Raw genomic sequence first — 12,852 nt, 5'->3', positions numbered from 1 at the left:
AAGCGGAGCCGACGTCTTGATATTTAATGATCTTTAAACTCTTAATTACATAAAAATGACAGGTATTTTGAGAGAATATTGGCCGAAAACGCTTTTTTATGTAATCATTCACAGTAACAACCTAACCTAACCATACTTCTAACAAAGGAAAATAGTCTATTATGAAGCGCGGGATTAGCCGAGCGGTCAGGCGCTACAGTCATGGACTGTGCGGCTGGTCCCGGCGGAGGTTCGAGTCCTCCCACGGGCATGGGTGTGTGTGTGTTTGTCCTTAGAATAATTTAGGTTAAGTAGCGTGTAAGCTTAGGAACTGATGACCTTAGCAGTTAAGTCCCATAAGATTTCACACACATATAGTCTATTATGAACTCACTTTCCTACAGGATGCGTCCTGTGGTGATTCTTTAGTAACAAAATCACTAAATCCAAATCCAAAACCGCTCAGTATGTTTAAAATTAATTATAGGTGTAAATAAACCACAGCTAGCCGAACGACAGGACCACACCAAATCCAAAACCTCTCGGTACAGTTGTTGAAAAATCGGCGTGAGCATCGTTCAGTAACAGGTCTCAGAAGCTTACTGAATAGGAAATTCGGATAAAGAACCGAAAATGACGTCACTACCGAAACTAATCTACTGCAACGATCGGTATGAACGATACAGAATAGGGCTCCTGGGTTCTACCTCGCTCGCCACCCCTCGGTGCGGCCCTGCCTTTGCCCACCTTCTTTCACACTTCTGTTTACTAGGTCAGATGACTGTAGACTTATCGGGCTTCTTTGTCGTTCCCTGCCCTCGCCTTGCTGTGGTGTCTGTGGACTGTAGCTATACCCACGGCCGGTTTAAGGCTCAAGCGACACAAGCGGCTGCTTTGGGCACCAAGCTGAGGGGGGCGCCAGAAGCGCCTAAACACAATATTATACACATTATTTATCATGATTAGTAGCGAAAGCTAACACGTCTGAAATTATACGAAAATGTAATCAAAGTCTTGCACTAGACATAAGTCAAGAAACGAGACTTTTGCGAGACAAATGCATTGAGAGATTACGAGCTGCCACTGACTTCATTATCAAATTGGGTCCTGCTTAGTACAAACGTATTTGAAACGTAAACTTTTCGACGAAGTTGCCATCTAGTTGCGCTCAAATTTCACCCACGCCCCACCTCAAAATACACTACTATATTGACTGGAAAAAAAATCACGACACCAAAAAATAATTAATGTAAAGATATTCCAAGAATATATTTGTCTAGGTGAGTTATTCGAGAAATTAACATTGCAACATCACAGGTTAATGTAAGCAAGAGGTAATCCATTGCAAATGTGAAATGCTGGTATATCAATATCCTGTTTAACCGCCAGAATGCTGAATGCAAGTATTCAAACGCGCATGCACAGTGTTATGTAGGTACTAGATGTCAGTTTGTAGAACGGAGTTCCGGGCCTGTTGTTGCACTGGGTCGGTGAATACATGGACGGTTAACGCTGTTTGTGAATATTGCTGAAGATGTCTTCCGATGATGTCCCATATGTGCTCCATTGGAGACGGATTTGATGTTCGAACAAACCTAGGTATCTGGTCGACAGGCTATAGGGCATGTTGGGTTACAACAGCGGTATGTGGGCGAGCGGCATCCAATTGGAAAATATCCCTAGGAATGCTTGTTGTTCATGAATGGCAGCACATCTGGTCGAATCACTAGATTGGCGTGTTTCGGCTGATCTCGTACGCTAGACCACAAATCCAGATGTAGGTCCAGTGTGTTTAGCACGCAGACAGGTTTGTTGCAAACCAGGCCCTCAACCGGCCTCCTTCTAACATACACACGGCCATCATTCGTAGAGAGGCAGAAACAGCTTTCATCATAAAACACAACAGACCTCCACCCTGCCCTCCAAAGAGCTCTCGCTTGGCACCAATGAAGTCGCAAGTGGCGGAGGTTTGGGGTCAATGGAATGCACGCAACGGGGCGTCTGGTTCGGATCTGTCCATGAAAGTAACCTATTCGTAACAGTTCGTTGTGTCACTGTGGTGTCAAATACTGCTCAAATTGCTGCTGCAGATGCAGTACGATGCGCCTTGTGGCCGTCCGGAGCCCGGTTTTGTTGCGACCATAGATTCTCGTGACAACTGCTGCCTGCAATCGTGTACAGCGGCTACATTCCTGCCAAGTCTTTCTCAAATATCGCATTATCCAGCTTCTCTTAGCCGTATTACATGACCTCGCATAAACGCAGTGAGGTGTTGATAAAGTCTTTGTAGCCTTAAAGGCAGTCTTGACTAACATCAAACGATCTCCAGTTGAAAAGGTAACTAAGACTAATGACCGTTACAGCGTGTATTTGAAGCAAACCTGATTTGTACCCTCGTAGCGGCTATATTAGCGCCACTCTTATCTGACTGGCGCGAAATTTGAATAGGCATTGTCTTTCAGATGTGACACGCCTACCTGCTTTCATATACGTCGCACAACTTCTTCTTGGTGTTGCGATTTTTGTTGCCGTCATTGTACTTCAGCACGTTACACATTACAATTTACTTTACACCAGTTACTCTCAGCCTGTGGATCCCTGCCGCCCCCCCCCCCCCCCCTGCCCTTACTAGGGCCTCATTAACATTAATTTGGGTGTGGGGGTGCGAGATTACATTAATTGATTCAAAACTGATTAATTAACTAAAAGAAAAGAAAACTCCTTCTGACATAAAGTTAAAATTCTCTTCTACACTGATGTAAGGCACTTATAAATAGGATTGTATCCTTACTGCACAATGCATTAAATAACTCATTGTTCCACATTAAATTAAAAACAAATTTTGTAATTATTAGTGACTCCGTTATGCCTGGCTTGCAGAGCAAAGTTTTTCGAAGGAGGGTTTGGTATTAGAAATAGACATCGAATTCTTCTCTGTTTATCTCAGATCTACATTTCGCCTTCAAAACGGCCAACGCAGGAAATCTGTTGTCGGAAAGGGAGGATGTTCAAATGGTAGTAGTATACGAAAAGCTCTTGTTTTCAATGCAGGGAGCTCATGAATCCACCCTGCCCAAAATCCAAAAAGCGATTTCTTAATAAATTGTCTTTTTATTTCACCATGTGCCCTGAAGTTTCATAGACTTCTTCAGCAGTCAAGAGGCGTCTGGGAGTATCTTCGCACACTACCCGAAGACAGAAAGCAATAGAGGGCAATCGATTCTGATGTTGTTAATCTTGCGGATCAGAGTTGCCTAATAGGAATAAATTTACCTATTCCTGGTAGTTTGTAAGGTTCGTGATTATGTTGCCCTAGCTACTAGCGCAGTAATATAGTTATCCTACGAGGAGTGGGGGTGGGAGGAGGCGATGGTTGAAAGCTGCGTCACAAATACTGAAAGGTTGCGGAAAGCTGCAGTACACTCGAACCAGTTGAAGCATTTCAAGTGTCGTTATCACATTTTGAGGGAATACTGCATTCGTCTCTTCTCTGTCTTGTGAATTCTTTCAAACACCTCCGAGTCATCTTGTAAATCTGCACAGGATTGTACAATTCACTCCTCCAGTTCTTCAATCGTACCAATGGGAGTGCTGTACACTGCAGATTTGTGACGAACCCAGACAGAATAATACAGAGGATTGAAGTCAGGTGACACCAGGGGCCAAGGTAGAACAGGCTGTGTTCGATTTTAGGTTACGGGCAGTCAGCTTACTGGATGGTACGATATTCATGATCTGCCAAAGTGGGATGGTTGAAAACTAAAGACCGCATGGATGATTCTTTGTGTTAAGTGCTGGTGATGAATGTGACATCCAGAGGAAGTAAATAAATGAAGTTTTTGATCTTACCACCCATTCTTAGTGTTGGAAGTTCTCCACAAAACTCCTTGACTTATACGACAAAACGCCATTATATTAACATTTTACCTAATACTTTTGTAACATACAAATCATCTTGGCTTGATCCACATCTGAAGCTACTGCTGAAAGGAGTATTTCAAAAATTGACAAACTGAGTAAATGAAGATCTTTTATTCAAGGGAAGAGCTGTCGATGGATACAACACTGAACCACTGAAAAACAGTAAGAATTATGCATGACTTTATTAAGAGAATATTTCTCTTTAAACATATTTGTGTTTTCCTTTCCAGTGGCATACGTAAAAAATTTGACCATATTTACCAATTTTCAACTATTTTCATAGCAAATTATCTAAAATTTAACTACTTAATGGTGAGTTTTCTTCACATGTAACATACAACTTACGCAGTTAAACAGTAGCCTTTATTTAACACGTCGGTATAAACATAGATGATACTTTTTGTATTTACGTCTCATTTTTTTCTGATGGGAAGGTAGGTGATATGTAAATTATAGAATTAAAACGTTGTATTATTAAACTAAAACAATAACATAAATTTTATGTGTAATGGATAGAACATTTTTATTTACGTTAGAATCACAATATGCGATGATCTAGTCCTTTCTACTTGCACAGTAAGCTTTGAAGACCTCAAGAATTACTTTAAATGGAAATGTATTGTTTTTTCTATCAGTAATTAGCACTAGAATGAGATTCACAAAATTGTCTCTGTATAACTTATTTTAAAAGAAAAATCAACCCATTTCCAAGTTAGCTAGATTTAGCTTTATTTTCAAGTTCTTATCAAGGGCCCAAGGAAAGGCAAGTAATGTCTGACGTTGCCTGTCTTGTAAAAAAGTTCACTAATCAGCCCTGGTTACATCTCACTTTTTCTGAGATAGGAACATTCAGAAGGTTTAGAGTATGTATGAAATTTCCTTTTCACTCTAACAACCGGTATGCCATAAAAAATGCACTTAGTGTCCTTGCTATATCTTTAGCTATGGGGCATGACTTTGTGTCCCCATTTCATTTCTATAACTGGCTGAGAACATCTTGCCCTCATATAGCCTAAATGATATATTTAGAAGACTTAATACAAAGATTGCATTTTTAAACGCAGGTAAATTGGTCTCAGGAGAAATGGACCTGGCAGTGGGAGGACTGCAGATGAGTTCTGCACTGGATCTGCCACTGGAGCCGATGACGCCCCACGTGAGCGACTCTCTGCTCTGGTTCGTGCCGCTGTCTCCACGAACTCATTGGGAGACCATTGTGACGGCCATCGTGCCAGCTACGGCGCTAGCATCATCTGCACTGATCATCTTGTCCTTCTGCGCTGGCGCCATACTGCCTTTTCGGCACAGAGTCTGCACGCAGTGGGCAACACAGTGGTTCTTCCCCCTATTCGCTGCACTCATTTTAGTTCCTGTCAGGCAGCCGAGATCCTGCAGTGCTAGGATGCTGTTCATCTTCTGGGTGCTGTTTAGCATGTTAATACAGACGGTAATACAGTCTGCCATGACCAGCTATGTTACGCATCCCTCGTACCCACAAAGCATACACTCGGAAGAGGAGCTTGCTGCTTCTGGAATAACATGTGCCACCGTTGACCAAGCTGCGAGCTTCTACCGCAAGGTTAAACGGGCCAATTCTCCGGAAATAACTAAGACATGTTCGCCGTATCTCGAGTGTATTCACCGTTTGTTGTGCGAGAGGGACATAGCAATGCTGGCCTCAGAGCTTAACTTTAGATATACATCAGGGGCAGACATGAAGATTGGTGCCAGGTACGCTTTCGCTCCTCTACCTATCGCTGTGAACTCGGCGTATCGCATGGTAGCCTTCGCCAAACACCGGCTATTAGCTTCACTGGTGAACCATAAAATCCAGCAGGTGATAGAAGGAGACTTGATCTCTGCAACGATGCGTAGGCAAATGCAGAAAGACAGAGAAGACTACACCTGGTGTCCCACTGCTTTCATCAAAGATAGTGGATCCCAAGCAAAAATTTTGGTTTTCATGGCTTTCCGATTTCAATATTTAATCATGGTAGCTTGCAGCCTCATTGTCTTTGCTGCTGAGCTGCTTCACGCTAAGGTTTCTACGGTTATTTCGCGTCACAGGTTGAAGGCTCACAGACATAGGAGACAATGAAGCTGAGAGTTCACTAATGGTTATTCAGAACGTGACTGAAGATTTCTTTTCATCTCTAACACACGTTTCAGAATCTAGTCCTTAAAAAAGCACTAGGTGCTATGTTTAGCAATGTATTTCAAATTTCTCCAGACACCACTCAACGAAAGACAATTCCAAAAATCAGTCTTTCATTCTGTAACAGGGTGCACACTGTAACAAAACGTCCTAATAGATTAAATATGAGTGCAAGTGTAGATCTTCAGTTTAAGGCATCTTTTTCTTTTGTGGTGAATATTGTTACCAATGCAGCTATCCAAGCAAGCTAATCATGTGATCTGAAGTTACACTCTGCTTTACCTATATCTCCCATCCCAAACTCTGCAGAGCACTTCATGCATCTACTTTGTTGTACCAACATTCCTCAGAGAAATTATACCATAGACACAAATACAGCAACAGGATTTTGGTACCAGTATATGGAAGGAATCAAGATCAGCAATAAATGATTAGTGGACAATGAGTTCATTAGAGATGAAATAAAGATTTTGATTGGATAAGGATAGTGTTGTGTCTAGACAAGACAGCCTAGACACAATGAGAGGAAGCCGAAAAGCACGCGTTTAGCAGGCAAGAGATAGGTCTGTAACAGGATACGTAATGAATGCTATAAAGAAAAGTACGTAGCTTCTGTAATACCCAACTTTAATCCATCCTTGGTACATCTGGAGATTGTGGCGATACAAGTGAGACTCTTTAGATACATGCAATGTTACTAATGGCGCCTTGCTAGGTCGTAGGCTATTCTAACTATCGGCTCGGCAAATGAGCGAGGCTTCGTCAGTATAGTCGCTAGCTACGTCGTCCGTACAACTGGGGCGAGTGCTAGTCCGTCTCTCGAGACCTGCCTTGTGGTGGCGCTCGGTCTGTGATCACACAGTGGCGACACGCGGGTCCGACGTGTACTAATGGACCGCGGCCGATTTAAAGCTACCACCTAGCAAGTGTGGTGTCTGGCGGTGACACCACAGATAGTGTAAAAAAATGAGTGTGGTCTGTTCAAATGAACTATCACACAATGGATTTGTAGTAATTTCAAGAAATAACAGAAAACCTAAATGAGAATGACTGGAGAGCTTTATGACATCATGTCTCCTGAGAGTCCACTATCTTAACTAGCACATCATCTTGCCCAGTCTTTAAAGTGGGGTATATACTGTAATACATGAAAACATTGTGCCTCAGTTTTTGGAAATACAAGACAAATACTATGAACAGCACCACTAGGTGTGCAAATGTGGTTACAAAGACTAATGCTTGCTATATCTAAGACTTTGTCTTGAGTCCTGGTCTGGCACACACATTTATTCTGACAGGAAGCTACAACGCAATAATCTGTTATTATTTTTTGTCTATGGTTGAATCCAAGGATTAAGTCCTGTCTTGGTGTTTACAACAGTCACTTGATTGTTTACCAATACGAATTTGACAGTTTCCCGTTTTGTCTACCTACACTATTCTTTTTCAGCAACATCATTCTCATCATTCAGCAGTAATCACTTAATAAGCATTCTCTCTCTCTCTCTCTCTCTCTCTCTCTCTCTCTCTCTCTCTCTCTGCCTTGACATGTGTTCCATTATAAAATCTTTCAGTGATACAGAATGTTCTAAGTATTTTTAATAGCTTATTTGCAGTAGTAAAAGGTTTACAAAGGAAGAGAATTCTGCTTTTACTCAAAGTTCATTCAGTGTAGGCCCATATTTTAATGTATAATTCATCTGTGAAGGCAGAAACTACACTGACATACCTCTTCTGCCTAGTCACCTATGATATGAGTGCCTGAAGTGTAGCTGAAGTTTCATAGGGCCATGATTTAGCCACTGAAACCTTCACTGCGTTTGACAGTGGTCCATCCCTAATTGGAACTGATAAAACACGTTAATTACCTTTCCCTGAAGACCTATACCTGGAAGCTGCGAAATTAAACTATACCTTCTCCACAAGAGTCAATATTTACCTTGCAATTAAAGACAGTGTTAAAATTGACTTTTTAAGAGTTTTTCATAGAAACAAGAACATGTGTGTAGTGAAGCCTTTTGCATCTTTAGAATGGACTTAAGCATTATGTTGCTGTTTTATAAATAAGCTGATAAAAATATTGTAGTTTCACAATTTATGGTAGTCATGTCTATGTGTATTTGAAGTGGCTTAATGGAATATGCATCTAACAAATAAAAAAGTATATCTCTTATAGCTATATGTTTTAATTTGAGGTGTTATTCATGTATAAGGTAAGGACTTTATGCAAACTCTGTATGTTAGCAATGGATCGTTAACACCTTAACCTTCAATCATTCCATAACCATTAATTTTACTTTTCACACTATTGATTGGATACAGTCAGTATATCTGTCATCAGTGATGTTGAATGGTTGTTATTTATGTTGCATATTTAGATTAATATGTTGCTAACATGCATAACTCACCATGCAGATATGCTCTGTACATACATGTCTATACGCTAAACGATTACAAGTAATCAAACACCCCCACATAATGTGGAATTGATTGCTAGATGTCACATGAGCCAGACCTGCTGGTATAAAAGGAGGCAGGGAGCATTGTGTTGTCAGAAGAGCAGCAGTTAACAGCAAAATGTGTCAGTCAAGGGAGATCAGTGACTTCAAACCAGGACTAGTCAATGGATACTACATGAGTATATCAGGAACATTTTAACCCTTCTAAAGCTGCCCAAGTCAAGCACTGGTGATGTGATTGTGAAGTGAAAATGTGAAGGAACAACCACAGCTAAGCTAAGGCAGACCTCATGTACTGATGGACCAGGACAGTCATACATTGTGGAGGGTGGTTGTAAAATACCACATGAAATCAGTTGAAGGAATCACTCATGAATTCCAAAGTTCAACCAGCAGTCCATCTAACAGAATGACTGTGTGTATGGAGTTAAAAAGAATGGTTTACAATGGTCGAGCAGTTTCTCATTAGCCACAGAATTCTATAGTCAGTCCTAAGTGACACTTTGGTAGTGTAAAGGGCAACATCATTCGACAGTGGATGATTGAAAATGAGTGATTTGGTGCGATGAATATGCTATACCCTGTGGCAATCTGATAAAAGGGTATGGGTTTTGGTGAGTGCCTGGAGAATGTTACTGCTATCATGTGAGTTGCCAAAGGCAAGCTATGAGGGAAGTGATGTTACATTATGGGTTTTTTTCACATTTAGAGTGTCGTCTATTCACTGTACTTAAGAAAATGCTAAATGTGGAAGGATATGAGCGCATTTTACAGCATTGTTAAGAGCATACATTGGAGGAACAATTTGGCCAACGTAATTATTTCTATCAGCTTTACAATGCACCCTGTCATAAAACAGCACTTGTGAGGCAACATTTTGTGGATAATGAAGTTCCTGAAATGCACTGGCCTGCCCAGAGTCCTGACATGAACCAAATGGATCACCTGTAGGATGAGACCCCAGTGTGCAACAACACTTTCTTCTCTGGTTTTGCCTCTTCTCTGCAAACATCAAGATGTTTCATTGACACTGTCCCCAGCAGAGTATAAGCCATCATAAAGATGAAGGGTGGACATACTCCATATTAATGTTGATGAATAGGTGTCTGTATGCTTATATCAGTAAGTATATAATGATAGTGTTCCTTATTTGTACAAACTATGGAAAAATACAGATATATCTTCTACACATGTGTGTATTATATAATAGTAATGACCTTTTTTATTTTGTAGAGACTCTGGCAACATCAATACCATGTACAATGTTCGAAGATGACTGAGAAAAATAAGTGTAACTGCTGGATAATTTACTCAATTCTTCTTTCTCACCACATTTATTGGCTAATTTCTTTTCAGTCAGGCAATATCAGTTTAGACTTTGGCATGAGTACAATTCTGGATCTTGTTCTGGCCAGTGCACTCATTCATACAACTAACATTCAAGGTCACTAACATGTTCATTCCTGGAATCCTTTGGAATGACTGACCTGTAGTGACTGCTGGCCAGTAAGTTCTCTCTAGAGAAAATAACACTCTATAGATGGCACTACCTTTGCAGTCATTAGTGTGTAACTCATACTGCCTCCTTTCTAGAGCCACATCACTTAGCAAGCTGATTATTTGAAAAGCAGCTTCACATACCAACTACTGCATTCTGTGAATGTCTGCCATATTATCTCTTAGACATGTTGATCTCACACAGAAGATGGAATTCATACTATAGTGTCAGATCTAGAAATCCAATTGGCTAGTGTCTATTTTATTTTACTTATTGTTCAATAGATCCATGAGTAACTAAATGGAAAGATGTAGGAAATGTGATACATTTACAATAAATCTGCACATGTCATTCTTACACATTGGTTAGTAAGATAAATTAGTAGCACCTGTAAATACAAAAGAGAAATTCACATTAAACATTTTACAATAACATACACAAACACACATATTATTATGAAATTCCTGTACAGATTAGGAACATGCTTCAAGGAAATGCTGTTTCAGATATTTTAAAAATTTTCTTAGGACAGTAATACTGGATTTGACATTGGCTGGAAAAGCATTAAACATCTTTGTGTTGGAGTTGTGAACTCTGTTCTGTTCTAAGCTGAGGCTTTTTAGTTCTCTGTGGAAAGCATACTTGTTTCTCCAGGTATGGTGGTGATATACTTTATTCATTTTTTTACAATCTAAAGTGCTTGGCAACAAATGACATAAGAGAAAGCACATGTGGCAGATATCTACCTCAGTGAAGTACAGTTTCTCTCACTTTCTGATATCTTTGCACTGGCCAGAGTGTTATCTTGTCCATGAACTCATGTTGCATTTGTGCATATAGTCTTGTGTTAACAAAAAATAGAGATACGTTTGCAAGGCGTGTTACTAGTGTTAATCTACTGTAGAAACATAACTAACCACAGTGGCGACCCCGTCAGTGAAGACTGCCAATTTCTCTCCATGTGCTGTATAACGATATGTTTACGTAATGTGTATACATAAACATACAGTTATAAATGTCCCCATTCTCCATTCGTAGTCGCTAATTATAACAATGTGTTTACTTTTGTGCTGTAACATCTAGCTACAATCAGCGGTGGAAATATATTTGCAAACGCCGACCGTGTGCCGCTGTTTCTTGTTGGATCGTCTGATCAGTCGGAAGTTGCATTGCAGAGGAGAGTAAATGCCTATTCAAAATATAATTATTTTTGGATAGCTCAACATGAATTTCCTAAGGGACCGTAGTATATCATGCATTTACTAGTAGAATATGGCGCGGAGAAAATATTTCGCAGCATGCAACTTCCGTCCGATTTCGACGAAAGAATTCGTGACTGTGAACTCTCTATTTGGCAGAAACATAAAGAAAATTAAATAACTTCATGAAGGTGTGAGACACAGATTCTATACTAAATAAATAATCCATACACCAGTTCCATTTAACTCTGAATTTATGGCAATTAATAGATGAACTTACACTGCAATGGATTTAACATGGATGCCGTTTTGACTGGCACTTTCTTCTCGTAATGAAAATAATTCCTTTGACGTTTTCACATACACGTCGCAGAATAAATCTACTGCTATGCAGTATTTCACTTTTAGTATGGCACTTTTACTTTACACTAAAATAATATTATTTTTAACAATAATAATACAGCGGCAAGACATGCGCATCCGACACAAGTTACAAGAGAAAATGAGTAACTGAGTAACTGTTCATCGAGAATATCTTGTACATCAAAACAATTTATAAAAGTGTTCTTCTTCTGTCCGTTCTTCGCGCCGCGGGTTTCAAAGTCAGTATTTCACTGCATCTCTGACGGCTCTTCGACAATAAACACGTTACGTCACAGGACGTTCACCTTTTACATTCTCGCAACATTATTTGCTAACTGTAGCTGTTGCCGAGCGACTGCTCGATTAGTGAATGATTTAAAATGATAAGGCAATCACATAATGTTACAGCTGTTTAGTGCTTACTACGCATGGTTCTACAAGAACATGGATTGCCTTACAAATATTCCATTGACCACTGTTTTTCCTGTGTCCACTATGGTGTATGAACAAGCACTTGCTGCAACTACAATAAAAGAAAATGTCAAATTTGAATGGTTTCATTATTCTTTGATTGGCTACAGTTCAACTGGTATAACCTTACCTGGTCACTCATTATGACACATCATGCTATGCCACAAAAATGGATAGTCTGTGCAAAAACTAGAATACACTGACATTGTGCCTGTTAAGGATAGTTCAGTTACTCAATCTCTACCTTTACCACTGCTTGGATCTTCCTGAGGATATTATCCACACACATCTGATCCAAAGTTTCAAAAATCAGACCAAACTTTTCCAATCTGGTCAACCATTCCCACCCATGACGTTTTCTGTCAGTTTCACAGTATGTGGGCACACCACACCCTGCATCATACTCAAATTTTTTTGGCAACACCAAGCACTCCTTCTACATTGTGCAACAGCATCCGCTTTGTGCTTCGTTCTGGCTGCATTATGGCTTCTGCTCACTTTCACGGTGATGCCGGCTGCCTCCTCCATGCCTGTCAATGACATCAAGTCATCCTACAACTATGTTTCCGTAACCCATCTCACTATCATGGTGGCACCTGTTATAGCCACAAGCGACCAGCAGCGGGACATAAGAGAATGGAGATGTGAAGCCGCCAGGTGGGGGAGTTTTTGGAGGTATTGTTAACAAGGAACAGACAGTGCAGATGAACAAGTAGGGGATGACAGACACTATGACCAACCAGGACACAACACGAGGCAAGCAAGCAAGACCTGAGATGATAAACACAGTAAGACAACAGCACACAA

General features: G+C 40.3%; 1 protein-coding gene across 1 annotated transcript; it reads left to right on the top strand.

The window, feature by feature from the left end:
- The first annotated feature begins 4,984 nt into the window (after window positions 1-4,984).
- On the top strand, window positions 4,985-5,998 carry LOC124594271. The gene has a single exon (XM_047132635.1). The coding sequence runs from the start codon at window positions 4,985-4,987 to the stop codon at window positions 5,996-5,998; it is 1,014 nt and encodes a 337-aa protein (XP_046988591.1).
- Window positions 5,999-12,852: the final 6,854 nt, after the last annotated feature.

This window comes from Schistocerca americana, chromosome 2, assembly GCF_021461395.2.
Source record: "Schistocerca americana isolate TAMUIC-IGC-003095 chromosome 2, iqSchAmer2.1, whole genome shotgun sequence".
Classification (NCBI taxonomy): Eukaryota; Metazoa; Arthropoda; class Insecta; order Orthoptera; family Acrididae; genus Schistocerca; species Schistocerca americana.
This window is presented reverse-complemented; position numbering and strand designations above follow the sequence as displayed.